The sequence below is a fragment of the Dromiciops gliroides genome, chromosome 1, assembly GCF_019393635.1.
Source record: "Dromiciops gliroides isolate mDroGli1 chromosome 1, mDroGli1.pri, whole genome shotgun sequence".
NCBI classification, from domain to species: domain Eukaryota; kingdom Metazoa; phylum Chordata; class Mammalia; order Microbiotheria; family Microbiotheriidae; genus Dromiciops; species Dromiciops gliroides.
Window position 1 is genome coordinate 29,248,465 of NC_057861.1, and position 18,913 is coordinate 29,267,377.

Below are 18,913 nucleotides of genomic sequence, written 5' to 3' on the forward strand. Positions count from 1 at the left end.
CCAGGGAAATAAAAGTGATTTACCTAAGGTCACAAAGGGAATAAGAGTCAAAGGTAGGGTTTGGATCCAGATCTCTCTTACTCTGAATCCAGTTTCCACTTTCATAAGAAGGAGCTGACCTTCCCAAATGAGACTGGTTTTTTGTGATAGATGATAGATAGATAGATAGATAGATAGATAGATAGATAGATAGATAGATAGATAGATAGATGATAGGTAGATAGATAGATAGATAGATAGATAGATAGATAGATAGATAGATAGATAGATAGATAGATAGATATAGGTGGGTGGGTGGATGGATGGATAGATGGATGAATGAATAGATGGATGAGTGGATGGATGGATAGATGAATAAATGGATATAGATATAGATGATGGATGGGTATAGATAGATATAGATGATGGATAGATGGTTGGATGAATGGATGGATATAGATAGATATTAATGATATATGGTAGATAGATAAATGGATGGATGGATAGATGGATGAATGGATGGATGGATATAGATATAAATGATGGATGGATGAATGGAGATAGATAGATAGATAGATAGATAGATAGATAGATAGATAGATAGATAGATAGATAGATAGATAGATAGATAGATAGATAGTTTTTAAATCATTCTAATCTTCCCTTTAACTACTTCCTTTTGCTAGAGAGTGGGGGGGGCCTATGGGAAGAGAATGTGGCATTTGGTATCAGGTGTGATTGCTATTTGTTTTGTTTTGCTTGGTTGTTTTTGGTACTACCCCATGAAGGCTGGGGGTAGGGGTAGGGCTGAAGGAGGAATACATTCGGAAATGACAGTGATATAAAAACAGAAGTCATAAGTAAAATTTTAAAATAATTTTTTTTCATCAGTGGAATTCCTGACCTTGAGTACAAAAAGACCAACAGTTCCCCTCTAATCCCCACTGTTCTGAGATTCTACTTATATGTTCTTGTTGTTGATCAATCATGCCTGACTCTTCATGACCCCATTTGGGGTTTTCTTTGCAAAGATACTGGAGTGGTTTGCCATTTTCTTCAGCTCGTTTTACAGATGAGGAAACTGACACAAGGTGAAGTGACTTGACCAGGATAATACAGCTAGTAAGTGTCTGAGGTCAGATTTGAATTCAGGTCCTCTTCTTTACCCTAGGTCCAGAGCTCTATCCACTGAGCTACCTAGCTACCCAGCTGGGGTATTTAGGGACCAACGGAATGATTACATCTCTTGCCCAACATTATGTCAATATCTCAAGCAGGTGATAGCTTACTTTGAAAGAGTATTAACTCTAGACTCACAGAACTTGGGTTCAAATACTGTCACTAACGATGTGATATTGAGCACAAGGCACTTCAACTCACTGGGCCTCAGTTTCCCCTCTCTGTAAAATGAAGGGGTTGGATTAGGTAGCCTCATCAAGGAAGATGTGTCATCCCAGAAGGACCTGTGATTTCCTTGCTGTACCAATCCATCTGTCCCTTATGATCTCAGAGAGATTGCCTAAGGTTCAGAGAGAGAGAGAACACTACTTGGTCAGCATCACCCAGTATAAGGGGCAAAGTTCACACCCAGGTCTTCCTAACTTCCTAAGTCCACAATCAAAGCTCTGTCACAGACCTCCAAGAACATTTCTCTGCTCAATGTGGCCAAGTAAAAATTTGGGACCAAGGGCTACCATTTCCCTTTAACATGGGCAAAAATGTACCCAGCCCATTTGTATGATGGGAAAATATTCTGACCCCTCTGGGATCCCTTCCAGCCCAACGAGTCGGTAATAGCCGAAGCTTCTTTCAAGTGGAGAAACCTCTCCTGTGTTGGCCAGCAGATGGCACTGCCAGGATCGCAGAGCTGAAAGGGACCTTAGAGTCCAACCCCCTTTTTTAGATAGGGAGGCTGAGGATCAGAGAGGTGATGAGATTTTATCTAAGCCAGGTATCAAAGATAGAATTTGAATTCAGGTCTTCCTGACTCAAAATACAATGCTAGCCAAGATGCAACCTGCCTCTCTGGGGACTTGATATAGGCGAGTGGCTAGAGAGAATTGCTTCCCTTTACCAACCACCACAGGTCTTGCCTGGATGGATCCCCTCCACCTCCATCCCCTAGCATGGACTGCTTAGCTCTGAACCTCGGAAGCCCCCTGGGGGTGGGAAAGGGATCTGAGAGGAAATAGAGACCTGGATACTCTGGATTTTCTTGTTCAGCATCTCCATGTCATTGTTTAGCTCTGTGACGTAGTTGAACCGAGCAAAATTCTTCTCCTCCTCCGACAGGAAGTCAGTCACCAGTTTTTCCAGGTCCCCATGCTCGGACAGCTTGAGCAGGCGCATGTGGGCTACCTCGTAGCTCTGGAAGCTCTCTCCCTTGAGCTTCTTGTGGGGCTTGCTGGCCTTGAGGACTGGACAAGACAGTGAGCCCACCCCTTGCTGACATTTTCTCCTGAAGGAGAGCCAGCTCACGGCGTGGGGAAATGTCTTCCATTCTCCCAAGGGAGAATCTATGGTCTTAAGGGAACACTTGCCCTGAGCGCGAACCCTCCACCTTGGGGAGAAGAGTGTCTTCATTCTCCCCTGAGAACATGCATACATACATACATACATGCATGCACGCATACGTACATACATGCATACATGCATGCATGCATACGTATATACATACATACATACATACATACATACATACATACATACATACATACATACATACATACATATATAAAATCCCCAGAACCCAAAGTTTAGAATCCCTAGACTTAGAGGGCTCTCTTCCCTTCTCTACCCAGGGAGAACCTGGACAGTGGAGGAAACTAGCTTAAGTGAAATCTATGCACTTACCATGTAATGTTATATATTATACACAGAGATAGGGACTGCTCCTGTGATTTCATAAATATAGGGAACTCCCGGATGAGGAACTCCCTCCACCAATGCAGGTCAGCTCTTTCCTCAGCAACTTCAATAGTCTTAGAGAGTTGCCTAGAGCATCGAGAGGTTAGGTGTCTTGCCCAGGGTCCCAGAGCTGGGGTGTGTCCTAAGTGGGACTTGAACCCAGGTCTTCCAGGATTGGAGGCCAACTCTCTATCCACCCATGTATCCACTCATACCACACAGTAGTCTCTGATCACCATCCATCACCACCCCTTTACTCCATAAAGGCAGGGACCACATCTTCTCTCAACTTTATATCTCCCTCCTGCTTCCAGGGCATCAGCAGGCACTTAAATTTGTTTGTAGAGTGAATTAGATTATTTGGGCAGAGATTGGCTAAAAAACAGTAGGAGGGCTGGGGAGAAGGATTCTTGAGGAGAGGCATATAAAGCCTAGAACCTGGTACAAAGGGCTGGAGTAGAGTTCTTATTTCTTTATCATTCTGTCATCACCGCCACTAATATGACCCAGGTAAGAATGATAAGTTGCTCAGACCTCCTCTAGGGCCAGCACCATTACTGTTATTGCCAGTGATAATTATGATGATGACTAGCGTTTATATAATACTTTAAGGTTACAAGGCACTTTATGAATATTGTCTCATTTTTCTCCTCACAACAATGCTGGAAGATTGGTGTTGTTATCATATTCATTTTATAGGTGAGGAAACCGAGGCAGAGAGAAGTTAAGTGACTTGCCCAGGTTCATACAGCTAGTAAGTGTCTGACGCTGGATTTGAACTCAAGAGCAGCTCTCTAGTCACCGCTGCCTCTTAGCAATAGCAACGGCAGAGCTGGGATGGGAGAACCCAAGCCTCCCAACTCTTCCCTTCATCCACCCAGGGCTGATGTTCCATTATGCCACACTACATTAGCATGAGACAAGAGACTGGCAGTAATCTACAGGGGACTCACTCACTGAGGGGTAACTGTACCTTCTTCCTTTTTGGCCTGTTCCTCAAATTCAACCCGATCCATAAGTTTGATGAGTAAGAAGGACTTCAGCTTTGTCTCATGATCATAAATGCGTTCCAGCTCCCTGATCTCCATGTTGTACTGGGAGATGTCTTTTTGCCGTCGATCCCTCATTGCAGCCATTCGGGCCATGGCTTCCAGCCTAGGCAGGGAGAGACACAAATCTGAGGACCTCAGCAGCTTTCCTCCACCCCTATCTCCATTGGCGACTAGAACAGTTCTCCTCATCCCTCTTACCCTGGAAGAACAAGCTGTCCTTCCCACTGATCAGAGAGACTCAACTTTGTCCCAGGTGAATGCTGGCCCTTCTAACCCAGAAAGTCAAGAAGCTTCAGAAACTCCCTACTGCCTCTTAGATAAAATGCCAACTCCTTTGTTTGACCACTTAAAAGCCCTTCACAGTCTGGCTCCAAGCTATCTTTGCAGACTGATTTTATCTCCATCTCATATACTCTGGGTTTCAGCCAAACAGACTTACTTGCTATTCCCCATATGTGATGTTCCATCTCTCAGTTCCATGCCTTTGTCCAGACTAAGCCTCCTGCCTGGAATCCATGATGAATTGATCTGCTTGTCTCTTATTTGGACCTCTCCCCACAATGTACCTCTTTAAATTCTGTGTTTATAGTTAATAATAGCCAGCATTTATATGGCCCTTTAAAAGGGTTTTCAAAGTGGTTTGTATATGTTAACTCATTTGATCCTTACATAACAACCCAGTGAGATACTTTCATTTTGTAGATAAGGAAACCTAAGCTGAAAGTGCTTCATGAAATGGCTTCCTGGGGATCACATAGCTAGCAAATATCTGACACAGGATTCCAACACAAGTTTTTGTTTGTTTTTTTGTTTTGTTTTGTTTTGGGGTTTTTTGGTGAGGCAATTGGGGTTAAGTGACTTGCCCAGGGTCACACAGCTAGGAAGTGGCAAGTGTCTGTGGCCAGATTTGAATTCAGGTCCTCCTGAATCCAGGGCCGGTGCTTTATCCACTGCACCACCTAGCTGCCCCTCAACACAAGTTTTAATAACTCCCAAATCTTGCACTCTATCCATTGTACCGCCTAGGTCTCCATAAAGGTTCAAATTCAGGTGCCACCAGCTTATACATGAAACCATTGCTGATTTCTCTCTTCAAACCCCTGCTAAATTGTTAGTCCTATCTATATCTACCCAGGAAAATTACCTTTTATATCTAGGGCATCATATATGACCCTAACTACAGAGAAAGAACCAATTTTGATAGAGGGGATTTCCTTAAAAACAATTCCTTTTGCCAATGAAATTACAGATCCAGTCCCTATCTTTTTTTTTTTTTTAGTGAGGCAATTGGGGTTAAGTGACTTGCCCAGGGTCACATAGCTAGTAAGTGTTAAGTGCCTGAGGCCGAATTTGAACTCAGGTCCTCCTGACTCCAGGGCTGGTACTCTATCTGCTGCACCACTTAGCTGCCCCACCAGTCCCTATCTTATCATAAATTCCATATTAACTTAACTTTCTAGATAGATGGTGTAAAGGATAAAGTTAGGAAAAACCTGGGTTGGGATTCTGCCCCAGACTTTTACTAGCTATATGACCATTGACAAGTCACTTCCTTAATCACTTTCATGCTCAGTTTCCTCATCTGCAAAATGGAGATAATAGCACCTACTTCGAAGAATTGTTGTGAGGATCAAATAAAGATAATCTGTGTAAAGTACTTTGCAAACCATAAAGGGCTATATTTTCACTATCATTATGTTGGATCTTCCTAGTGGAATGTAAGCTTCTTGAAGGCAAGAACTCCATTTTTGTCTTTGTATCCTCAGTGCCCAGGTATAGTGCATGTCACATAGGAGGCCTCAAAAATGGTTAAATTGAATTAGATTGAATTGTTTTGTTTTGAATTGTAGTTCTCTGGAATCTGTTGTTTCTTAGCTACTCATGGTGTGGTTGAGCTTACTAGCTCTGTGACCCTGGGTAAGTCACTTAACCCCCATTGCCCCGCAAAAAACAAAAACAAACATGGTGTGGTTGACAAAGGTACATGAGAAGACAATGAGCTCTTATTCCCACCAGAAAAACATTTCCTTCAATGCCCCATCAGTCTTAGAGGGTCCAAGAATAGAATAAAAAAATATTAGAGTAGAATCTCTGATTAATCCTCACCATCCTGCTTTATACATGAGGAAACTGGGACCTGGGGAGTTGCAGAGACCTTCCCTAAGGCGACAGAGTTAACTTAGAACCAAGGGCCCCTAGAACTTAACTGTCTCTCATTTGAGCTAGACCTTTCCAAATAAATCTTGATATTATTAGATCTTAACAGATAAGTAATAGAATTGGTTACTCCCAAAGCTACTCCCTGAAAACAGAGATTTGCTCAGAATTTGAAAACATGAATAATTCCTGCTCAGCAGACTATTAGGTGGTAGCTGATTTAATTCAATAAGCATTTATTAAGTAAGTACTATGGGCTAGGCACTCTCTTCTAGGTTTTGGCAATACAAAGTGATATAGTCTCTTCCCTTAAGGAGGAGGGAAAAACACATACACAGATCAATAAGCCTTTCCATCTCTCTGACTATGTCAAGTATCCGAAATCAGTTGATCATATCCTAGAAGGGGAAAGGACTTGAGAAAGGTAGGTGGAATAAAAACTATTGTTTAGAAAGGGATGTTACAAATTAATATCACTGAAATGAAGAGAAGACAGAAGCAGGAGAGGCAGGAGGGTGGTGGATGGGAAATGGGAAGATGTCACACTTCTTTTAACTAGGAAAGAGAAAGGATAAAATGAGAGAATAATAAAAGTAACTCAAAGAACTTGAGGTTGGCAAGATAATGGGAAGGCAATTGGGTCTCTTCCCATGGTTATTGGGAGAAAACCTGGATCAGATATGTGTAATCAAACTAAAACACAGGAGCAAAGTGCTAGCAGAAAAGAGGGAAGGAAAAACAACCTAAAATGTTTAATGGGGAAAAATATAGACTTAACAACTATGAATCTAAATGTAAATGGATTAAATCCCCCAATTTAAAGAAAAGTGATGGAATGGATAAAAAAAAAAACCCTAACCATGTACAGCAGACAAAAAAAGACATTTAAAACATAGACACACAGTGAAAATAAGGAGATAGAATTAATTCTATTTGTCTTCAGGCCAAACCAATTAAGATCAATCAGTTGCAGACTCGGACCTTATGAAATGTCCCTTCCCAGTAGCCTACAAACTTTTCTTTTGTGGAAGAAGATGCTACTTTCTAGACCTCATGTCTGAAATGGAGGACGCTATCTCTTCTTCCAGTATCCAGAATAGTTTCTCAGTGAGGCTTCAGATCTAAGAGTAACAAGGCTCTTTGTTACTCTGGTAACAAGGTAGCATCTGCCCCTCCTAAGGGAGAATTCAGTCAGATTATGTCTGTCATAACACCAAACCACTTACAAGACAAGGCTCTTCTACATAGTTTCTCTATCCTAAATCCAAAATACTTCAAATTATCCGGACTTGGCAGAAAAATGGAGTGTTCCTAACCTCCCAAGATTATAGCCTGCCTCTTTTTATGAGAAAACAAAGACAGGAGTTTTGACATAGATGAGATAGCTATTGATGAGGACAGTGTCTCTCATTCAAGGTGGCTGCAACAATTTTCTGAATTTGACCTCACTTCCAGCTGGAGAAGTAGACAGGGAACAGTGGTTATTAAGTATTTCTTCATTTTAAGTAAGGTCCATTGGACAGAATTTGGACCTAATATATTTATAATAAGTTAATAAACTTATGAATCCCTTATTCATTTTTTTTCTGGTGAGGCAACTGGGATTAAGTGACTTGCCCGGGGTCACAGAGCTAGTAAGTGTTAAGTGTCTGAGACCGGATTTGAACTCAGGTCCTCCTGAATCCAGGGCCAGTGCTCTATCCACTGCACCACCTAGCTGCCCCCGAATCCCTTATTCATTAAACTTGAGGTCTGAATTTTGAGGTAATAGATATAATCTTCCATTAGTTAGCCTCTAACTACCCATGTGACCTTGAGTAAATCACTTGACCTCCTTGGCCCTCAGTTTCCTTATCAGTAAAATGAGGGAGTTGGACTAAATGAGGATTTCAAGTGACTTGTTCAAGGTCACACAGGCAGTCACCCTTAGAGGTGGGATGTGAACATTACAGGTGCCTTTTCCACTGAATCACTCTAGTCCTAAACTCAAAAAAAAAAAAAGGTTCAAGTCGGGGGAACCAAGCCCCAGAAACTGTGAACCCAGAGGAGTCAAAGGATCCCTAAACATTCAATTGAACACATTAAACATGTATTAAGTATCCATCATGTACAGATCACATACATAAAAGGTAGTATGGTACAGCAGGAAACTTGAAATCAGGAAGATCTGATTTCAAATCCTTCCTCTGACACTAACTAGTTGTATGACCCTAGCCAAGTCACTAATCCCTCAGTGCTTCAGGCCGACATAATCACAGCCCTTCTCCATATAGGAATAGCAGCAAGTCATTGTGCTAGGTGCTATGGATGCCCGGAGCCCAAGAGTCTCCAAAGTACTAAAAATAGGTTCATAATATCATTACTTAGAGCTAGAAGGAATCTCAGAGGAAATCTAATCCACCGTCCTCATTTTACAGATGAAAAAACTGAGACCTAGAATGGTTAGCTGGTCTGCCCAAGGTTACACAGGTAGCAGCAGAACATGAATTGGAGCCTAGAACTGTAGAAGAGAGTATTCTGAGGTTCCTAAATAAAGTATTCCCAGAACTATAAAAGCCAGGACCCCACTGACTTGGCCACCACATTCACCCTCTTCTGCACTGAATGTTTCTAGCATAGATAGATGGATAGATACACAGAAAGATGGACAGATGGATGGATGAGTGGGTGGGTGAGTGAGTGAACAAATGGATAGGTAGATAGGATCATAAATTATCATTTTGGGCACTGGAAGTATATGGGGGAATTTTTTCCCCTATGCAAACACATCTCTAATTTTTCCATGGAACTCTACAGGGTTTACTTTACAGAAATACTTTGTCGTAAAGCCAGCTTTGCCTCTCAAAAATTAAACCTTGATTTATAAGTGACACATATCTTTCCACAGCGAAGAGACAAAACCTCTGTATAATCAAAACGGAAGTGGATTTTTTTTCCCTCTAAGTCCAAAGGGGGATGCCAGATTCTCATCCAAGACCCACAAAGGTCCTCTCCCAACCCGCCTTTTTTCTTATCCTGCCTACCGCTGGTTGTAAGCTTGCGTAGACTGCTCAATGGCCACATGCATTGTTCTCTTCTGCATCACAAGCCGACGATGGAGCTGCTGGTAGACATGGTCATATGCTGCCTTCTCAAACCGCAGATCCTCTATGTCATGCCGGAGTTTGGAATTGGTGGTTAGCATCGTGTCAAAGTGGACAGTCACCTACCCAAGAGACCACTTGTCAGGGTTTAGTGGGAAAAGGGAGAAACAGCTCTGCATGGAAATGTGGTGTGTGGCTCTCAAGTACCAAGAAAAAGAATTTAGAGCTGGAAGAGATCTCAAAGCCCATTTGGTCCAACTCATTCATTTTACAGAGGGAGAAATTGAAGATCAAAGAAAGAAAGTGACTTTCCCAAAGTCAGCTGGAAGTAAGCAGCATAGCTTGTCTCTGGCTCCCAGCCTAGGGCTCTTTCCCCTATATCAGGCTGCTTCTCATGCAAGAAGTTTAAAGAGACTCCCTTTCTTCCCCTTTGGAAGCTGTGATTAATCACTGTGTCCTGAGAAGTGTGCCAGTCTTTTCGATCATACCCATAGCTCTATTCTTAGAAGCCCAGAATCTCCCAGTGGCTGTCCACCCCTGAACTAAAAAGAATCTCCTTTCTATCCCACCCAGCATGTGGTCACCCGGCATTTGCTTAGAGATTACAGTGAGGGGGTAGCCGATTACCCTACCCACCCATCCAGGCAGGCCAGTCCACTTTGTGACAGCTCTCATGGCTGGGAAGTGTTTCTTATTCTCACTCTTAAGCTGGCCTCATGGTAACTTTCACCCATCACTGCTAGTTTTAACTTGGTGGAAGGGAGGAAGCAGAATTAGTTTATTCCCTTCTTTTACATGCTAACCTTTAGGACTCTTCAAGTCCTTAAAGAGAGCTCTCATGCCCCCATCCACCAACCCCCAGACTTCTATTTTCTAAGCTAAACAACACTACTTCTTTGTACATGCCCTCATGGTGGAGTGATCATGAGTCTACTCCCCATCCTCACTGCTCTCCTCTGGACATCTCCAGAGCTCCAGAGTTTATCAATGTGCTTTCCTCCAGTGTGGTGCCAGTTAGCTCAATCCCTGTACCAGTGGAAGGGGTCCAGCTCAGATAAGCCTGTGGCTTTATTTTTAGGGACCAGAACCATGATTAAATCAGTATAGGTCATCCTCAGGAAGAAAGTTCCTTCAACCACTGCAGACTGGCCCCTATTCAGAAGCTCAAAGGCTTAGAGAGTTGCCTGAGGCATTGAGTATTTAAATTATTTGCCCTGCATTGCTCAGCCAGAACTTTCTCTCTACTATGTGTCTCTAGACAGTGGATAACAGCTTTAAAAACCAATTTTTGCTTGGCTTCAAAAGACGCTCCATCACTAAAGATAGCCTATGACTGATACTTGATACTTTTCAAAAGGTTTTCCCAGAGAACAATTCATTTGTTCCTCACAACACACATCTAGGAGATAGGTTAAAGACAGTACTGCATGGAAGAGTGAGAGACCAGATCTGGGTTCTCCTCACTAACAACGTACATTCTATGGGGAGGAGAGGAAACAACAATATCTATACAAAATAGGTGCCATGTGATGTCAAGGGGTGAGGTGGGGAAAATGATAACTGGAAAATGGAAGGTCCCACCTGAGGTGCACTTTAAAATGCACTTAGGGGCAGCTAGGTGGTGCAGTGGATAAAGCACCAGCCCTGGATTCAGGAGGATCTGAGTTCAAATCTGGCCTCAGACACTTGACACTTACTAGCTGTGTGACCCTGGGCAAGTCACTTAACCCTCATTGCCCCACCCCCCAAAAATGCGCTAAGGATCATAGTATACCTTCTTTAGATACATAAGGAACCCCAACTCACTCTCTTTTCCCTCTGCTAAACTGGGGTCTCAGGAAAAGACAGGGTTTTTGTTGTTTGGTCACATCTAACTCTATGTGACCCTGTATGGGATTTTCTTGGCAAAGATACTGGAGTGGTTTTGCCATTTCCTTGCCCAGCTCACTTTACAGATGAGGAAACTGAGGCAAACAGGGTTAAGTGACTTGCCCAGAGTCACACAGCTAATAAGTGTATGAGGTCAGATTAGAACTCAAGATGAGTCTTCCTGACTCCAGGAACGCCACTTTATGCACCATGGCACCACCTTGCTTCACCATACAAGTCACTTAATCCTCAGTTGGCATTTTCCGGTGTCTTCCTTCTCCAAAGGGGAGTTGCATTTTAAGCCTCATGGATCACTGGGAGATAAAAGATATCATTCCCCAGGAGAGAGATGGTTATATTTCAGGTTTCATGGAGATGGTGGGAGCATTATTTAGGGGAAACTCAGGGCAATTCCAGGGACCCTGAGATTATGCTCTTTACTTATCATCCTTCCCTGGGCAGGAAACAACCAATTTGGAATAAAAGGCCACAGAGAAGGTCATTTCCCCCCAGAGAAGTAGGCCTCACCTCTAGGCCTCCCAAAAGTTAATAGCCCATTGAATATTTCCCTGAGCCCCTCCCTCTTCCCCAGAAGTCCTCTGGGTGCCAATAACTTGGCTTTCCTAAGCAAGGTAAAGTACACAATGTTTTACCCTCTTCACAACCCTGTAAGTGGGGAGTGTATGATCACCCCCATTTTACAAATTAAGAAAATGAGGCCAGGGGCAGCTAGGTGGCGCAGTGGATAGAGCACCAGCCCTGGAGTCAGGAGGACCTGAGTTCAAATCCAGCCTTAGACACTTAACACTTACTAGCTGTGTGACCCTGGGCAAGTCACTTAACCCCAATTGTCTCGCTAAAAACAATTAAAAAAAAGAAAAAGAAAGAAAAGAGAAAAAAAAAAAGAAAATGAGGCCATAAGATCATAGGATCCCAGGCCTAGAGCTGGGACTCCAAAAGCCAGAAATTCTAATCCCCTCACTTTTATAGAAGAGGAACCTAAGGCCCACATAGACACAAGAACTCGACCAAGGTAGCAGAGTTAATAATTGTCAGAGGTTGGATTTGAACTCAGATCCCCCCATTGCCCAAGTGCATCTCTTTTCCTATTACATCCCCTCATGCCCATTGCAAGGGAAAGGGGTGGTTTGGGTAGCAAGGCCAATGAGGGTCTCTTACCAGATTCAAATGGGTCTCCAAAATAGAAATTTGCTTTTGTAACTTCCGGGGGTTTTGAGTTTCTTGTATTTTCACCAAGATCCGTTTTTGTCTCAATATTTTGTTTTCTATGTCCATTATCTTGGAGTGGGGTTGAGGATGGGGGGGAGGGAAGAGGAAGAAAAGAAATTCAGCTGTGTTGATGCCCACGCAAATTTTGCCCACATTTTCCTTTGATACTTAGCGACCCATGATTTGTTTCCCATGATAGTGATGCATGAAGGAGGGACTCCTCTTGCACCAATGCAGATCCCCAAACTTCTATGACGAGGAGTTGGCTTGTAAGAGCTGCTATGGCAGAAAAAATATACCATGTCACCCTCCAGCACCCAGAAAACCTGGCAATGAGCCTCTGCAATGAGCCTTGGTGGCCTGGTCCTTGGACAACTAATACACATAGAGTCAATCAACAATCAAGCCATGGACAGTAATAATAATAATAGTAGTAATATCTGACATTTCCATAATGCTTTGATATTTTTATAAAGTACTTTTCATATGTTATCTCATTGGACCCTAACAACAACTCTGTGAAAGTTATTCCTCAAACCTCTGAGGGTCATTTTACATTTTTTCCCCCAGAGATTTTAAAGATTGAGATTTACATATAGATCTACATTTTACAGATGAGGAAACTGAGGCTGTGAACAAGTAAACTGACTTGCCCAGGATTATATAGCTAGTAGGTGTCTGAGGTGGGATTTGAACTCAGGTCTTCTTGACTCTGAGTCCAACACTATCCCTGGTGCCACTGAGCTGCTTCTGAGCATTTGATTAGTTCCAGACATGGCACTGGCAGATGGAGAGCTGGACTGGGAGTTAGGAAGACCTACATTCAAGTTGGGTCTCTGACACATCCTGGTGAGTCATGTTAACCCCTCAGGGCCTCCAGGAAACTCTAGTATAAGACTCTCCCATCCAGAGCAGTTGCTGATCTGCCATAGTAGAAGGAGTCTCAATTGGGGAGCTCCCTGAACTAATAAAATAGAAAAGGAAAGAAGAAAGGAAGGAAGAAGGGAGGGATAGAGGGAGGGAGGGGAGGAAGGGAGTGAGGGAGGAAAGGGAGGAAGAAAGGAAAGGGAAGGGGAAGGAAAGGAAAGGAAAGGATTCCTCTCATTGAGGAAATTGCATAGACCACATCACATTGCAAACAAGGAATTACATATGAGTATTTTACCAAAAAGATGCCAAATGAGAAAACAATGATGAGAAAAATGATGGGTTGCTCATGTACTGAGAGTTCAGGAAAACCAATGGACAGCCTGTGGGCTCCATTGGCATCTATGCCATATCAAGGAAACTAGCAGGAGGCCTCCAGCATCAGGCAGACCCGTCCTGTGGAGAATTTCTGGGAGGCATGATCTTCATGGGTCATTGGAGAAAACTCCCAAATTGATGAAATTACAGATCAATTGGAGTTAATGAATCTTATTGCCTATATCTTATTTCCTCTAATCAATTATAATTATTATTAATAATATTTAGGATTTATATAGCCTTACTATGTATCAGGAACTATGCTAAGCATTTAATAAATATCTCTTTCGACTCTCATAACAACCATGTGAGGTGGGTGTTATCATCATGCCCACTTTACAGATGAGGAAACTGAGGCAGGAGTGATGTGACTTGCCCAGGGTCATACAGCTAGTAAGTGTCTGAGAGTGGATTTGAACTCAGGCCCAGCTTTCTGTCCTCTGTGCCACCTAGCCACCTCCAAATTTGAATTCAATGAAAGGCAAAAGATAATCCCTGCCCTCAAGGAGCTTATAATTCCAGTGGGCAGACAAAATGTGAATCATTAGATATATACAAGATATGTGTGAAGTAGATAGAAGGTAATTTCAGAGGGAAGACAGCGGCAGTAGCAGGGGAGGGGGGAAAGGCTTCCTGCACAAGGTGGGGTTTGAGCTGAGTATTAAAGAAAGCCAGGGAGGGGAGGGGAGGGAAGGGAAGAGATTATTCCAGGAAGGGGGCACAGTCAGTGGAAAAACATGGAGTCAGAAGATGGAAGGTCCTACTGGAGGAATATCAAGAAGTCCAGAATAACTGATCACAGAGTGTGTACATGGGAGTAACATGTAAACAGATGGGAAATGGGGCAGCCAGGTGGTACCATAGTGAATAGAGACAGGTGAACCTGAGTTCAAATTTGGCCTCAGACACTTACTAGCTGTGTGACCCTGGGCAAGTCACTTAACCCAGATTACCTCAAAAAAATGGGAAAGATAGGAAGGGACCAGGTAATGAAAAAAATGCAAAAAAAAAAAAAAAGGATTATATTTAGTCCTATAGGTAATAGAAGCCTCTGGAGCTGAGTAGGGCAGTGACATGGTCAGACCTTGGTTTGGGAAAATTATGTTGAAGTGAAAGATGGATTAGAGTAAGAAAGGAGTTGAGGCAAGGAGATGAGTCAGCAGGCTATTGCAATAGTCAAAGAATGTGGTGATGAGAGCCTGCAGCAGGATAGTAAAATTGTTACCACCTTTGACACTGCCAGGGGAGAGAAAGGAGTATTTATGAGAGATGTGTTCAAGATAGAAATGATAAAATTTAGCAACAAATTAGAAATGTGGTGTGCATGTGAGTGAGGAGGCAAAAATAACACCAAGATTGCAAGCCTGAGCAACTAAGAGGATGGCTGTACCTTGACAGTCATAGAAAAGTTAGGGAGATGGAAAGTTGGGGGCTGGGAAGCAGGAAATTATTAGGGGCTAGATAATGAGTTCTGTTTTAGATTATGAGATGCCTGTGCGGCATCCAGTTCAAGATGTCAAAAAGGCAGTTGGTGATGAGGGATTAGAGCTCAGGAGAGAGACTAAGGCTGGATATATAGATTGGGGAATCATCTGCCTAGAGATGATAACTAAATGCAGGCAATAAGGGGGCGGGGGGTGAAGAGATCACCAAGCAAGATAATAGAGAGAAAAGAGAGAAAGGGTCCAGGACAGCACCTTGTGCAACATCTACAGTTAGCAGGACAAATCTGAATGAAGATCCAACAAAGGAGAATGAGAAGTGGTTAGACAGGTAGGAGAATCAGGAGAGGAACTGTGAAAACTGAGAGAGGAGAAAGATCTAGAAAGAAATCACTATGAATAGTGTCAAAAGCTACCAAAAAATCCAGAAGATTGAGAAGAAGGCCAATAGATTTGGCAATGAAAAGACCATTGAAGGTGGAAGCCAGATTACAGAGGGTTTGGAAGAGGGTGAGAAGAAAGGAAGTGGAAGCATTGATTATAAACAACCTTCTTAAAGAGGCTAGCCTTGGGGCAGCTAGGTGGCACAGTGGATAAAATACAGGCCCTGGATTCAGGAGGACATGAGTTCAAATGCGGCCTCAGACACTTGACACTTACTAGCTGTGTGACCCTGGGCAAGTCACTTAACCCTCATTGCCCTGCAAAAAAGAAAAAGAAAAAAAAAGAGTTCAGCCTCAAAACAATTCTGGGGTACTACCTCATACCTATTGGATTGGATAATAGGACAGCAGAGGAAAATGACAAATGTTGTATGGGATATGGGGAAAATGAGACATTAATACACTCTTGGTAAATTTGTAAACTGATTCAAACATTCTGTAGAGAAATTTGAAACTATGGCTATAAAAAGGGCTATAAAACCATGCATATTCCTTGAACTACTAATGCCACTACTAGGCTGGTGATATCCAAAAAGAAATTTTTAAAAGTTGAATTCGAAATTGAGGAGATGCCCATCAATTGGGGAATTGCTGAACAAATTGTGGGATGAGATTATGATGGAACACTATTCTGCTATAAGAAATAATGAAAGGGGCAGCTAGGTGGTACAGCGGATAAAGCACCAGCCCTGAATTCAGGAGTACCTGAGTTCAAATCCAGCCTCAGACACTTGACACTTACTAGCTGTGTGACCCTGGGCAAGTCACTTAACCCCTCGTTGCCTTGCAAAAAACAAAAAAACAAAAAAAACAAAAAATAATGAGCAGGATGCTATCCGAAAAACCTGTTAAGACCTACATAAGCTGATGCAAAGTGAAATGTACTGTATACAAAATAACAGCAGTATTGTAAGATGATAGGCTTAGTTATTTTCAGCAATACAATGATCCAAGACAACTCTGAAGGACTTATGAAAAATGCAATCCATCTCCAGAGAAAGAACTAATGCTGTCTGAATACAGATTGAAGCATAATTTTTTAGTTCCTTTTTCTAAAGCATTTTTGTCTGTTTTCTTTCACAGCCTGACTAATGTGGAAATGTTTCTCATGACCACACGTATATAACTACTATTGAATATATTGAATATATATTGAATTGCTTGAGTTCTTAAGTGGGGGGTGGACAGGGAGGGAGAAAGAGAATTTGGAACACAAATTTTAAAAATCTATGTTAAAATTTGTTTTTACATGTAACTTGGGAAAAAATAAACTTTTAAATAAAAAATTAAATTAAATTACAATTTAAAAAAGAGTTTAGCCTCAAAGGGGAGAATGTATATAAGACAATAGCCCTGGGGGACTGAACAGATCAAGAGAGTTTTGTTTTGTTTTGTTTTTTGTTTTTTGTGAGGCAATTGGGGTTAAGTGACTTGCCCAGGGTCACACAGCTAGTAAGTGTTAAGTGTCTGAGGTCAGATTTGAACTCAGGTACTCCTGACTCCAAGGCCAGTGCTCTATCTACTGCGCCATCTAGCTGCCCCTTCAAGAGAGTTTTTAAAAGCTGGTGGAGATATAGACTTGCCTTGTTGTTATTTTTCCTTCATTCTTGAAGAGGACTATGACATGAAGAGGTTATGTCATAACTCTCAGTGAATTGAATTTAAGTGAGGGAGGACTGTGCAAAGTCACCAACTTCACTCTATCCTCCAGAGTCATCTGGGTTCAGTGGCAAGATATCAGGACAATTGGAGATGAAACCAGATGCTTAAGGCAATTGGAGTTAAATGACTTGCCAAAGGTCACACAGCTACCAAGTGTCTGAGGTGAGATTTGAACTCAGGTCCTCTTGACTCTAGGGCCAGTGCTCTAACCACTGTGCTGCCTAGGTGCCCTAGACTTGCCTATAGCTAGAGGGAAAGAAGACAGTAGATAGGGAGAGACTGAAGAACAGAGAGAGAGTGGGAATGATTGAGGGAGTGATTTGTTGAAGAAAATGGGAAGGAGTGGGATCATGTCACATGTGAAGGAGTTTTCCTTGGCAAGGAGAAAAGTCACGTCTTTGGGGTAGCCAGGACTGAAAGAGATGGTGACAGATGTCTGAGAGATTAGAGGTGAGTAGGAGGAGAGAGCGAGCTAGCTCAGTGAAAGACGGCACTTTCCTCAGTGAAATATAAGGTGAAGTCTTCAGCCTAGAGGGTGGAGGGTGGGTGGAATACTTGAGGAGAGACAAAAAGGTTTGGAATAGACTCTGTGGTGACTGGAAGAGTGAATTGCCTTGGAAGGAGTAACAGTGAAGCCTGAGCTGATAATGTGTAACATACTTTTGGATGGACCCAGTAAGCACAGTTCTTACCACTTTATTCAACAGCAAACAAAGGCAAAGGAGGCAGATGGCAGCAGTCACCCAGGGTTGGGTTTGGGGAAGGTGTGATAGGCAATATAAAATACTATAGTAAGAATTCTATGGGGCAGCTGGGTGGCACAGTGGATAAAGCACCGGCCCTGGAGTCGGGAGTACCTGAGTTCAAATCCGGCCTCAGACACTTGACACTTACTAGCTGTGTGAGCCTGGGCAAGTCACTTAACCCCCATTGCCCGGCAAAAAAAAATATGGGGGAGGGGTGAAGACACCCAGAGTGCTTTGGGGATGTTTGAGGATAGATGGCTTTAGAGATGATGAGGAAATGTATTAGAGAGATGGCCCCTGAGTGGAACCTTAAAGGATGAAAACAATGCAAACTTCAAAATGTGCATTCCTCCACCAGAATGAGAGCCTATCACCTTACTTCCACCTCTTCTCCTTCTTTCTTGTTCTCTCTCTCTCTCCTTCCCTTCTGTCTCTCTCCATTCTCTGTCTCTCTCTGTGTCTCCCTCTGTGTGTCTCTCTGTGTCTCTCTCTCCCTTCTCTCTCTCTCTCCCTTCTCTGTCTCTCTGTGTGTCTCTCTCTCCCTTCTGTCTCTCTGTCTCTGTCTCTCTCTGTCTCATCATAGAATCATAGATCTAGAGCTGCAAAGAACCTCAGAAATCTTCTAGTCCAACCCCCTCATTTTACAGATGAGAAAACTTAGGCCTAAGGAGGTTAAGTGACTTGCCCATGGTTACATAAGTATCAGTAGTACACGTCAGAGGAAGGATTTAAACCCAAGCCCTTGGACACCAGAGTTAGTGCTCCTCCATCTCTGTCAATTAGCTAATTCCTTCCTGTCCTCAACTATAAAACGGGACCAGGATTCACTATCTGATAAAAACAAAATAAAACAAGACAAAAACCTGCTGGGAAAATTGAAGTGATATTAAAAAAAAAATAGATTTAAACAAATACCTCCCTACATATACCAAGATAAGCTCCAAATAGACATGTGACCAAATGGTCACATCATAAACAAATTAGAGAAACATGGAAAAAATGACCCCTCAGATCTCTGGATAGAAGAAAGAGAAGGAGGGAGAGGAGGAGGAGGAAGAGGAGGAGAAGGAGAAGGAGGAGGAGAAGGAAAAAGAGAAG

The 18,913-nt window shown here is 42.6% G+C and overlaps 1 protein-coding gene across 1 annotated transcript in view; it reads right to left on the reverse strand.

Moving 5' to 3' along the window:
* The window catches only part of CCDC63 (coiled-coil domain containing 63), a 40,844-nt gene that overhangs the window by 9,211 nt on the left and 12,720 nt on the right, over positions 1–18,913 (reverse strand). Inside the window, exons 3-6 of the mRNA XM_043977818.1 lie at positions 12,227–12,346; positions 9,119–9,300; positions 3,860–4,041; positions 2,176–2,396 (exon numbers count right to left, since the gene is read on the reverse strand). Coding sequence (XP_043833753.1) covers positions 2,176–2,396; positions 3,860–4,041; positions 9,119–9,300; positions 12,227–12,346 — 705 coding nt within the window. The remainder of the gene's footprint in view (positions 1–2,175; positions 2,397–3,859; positions 4,042–9,118; positions 9,301–12,226; positions 12,347–18,913) is intronic.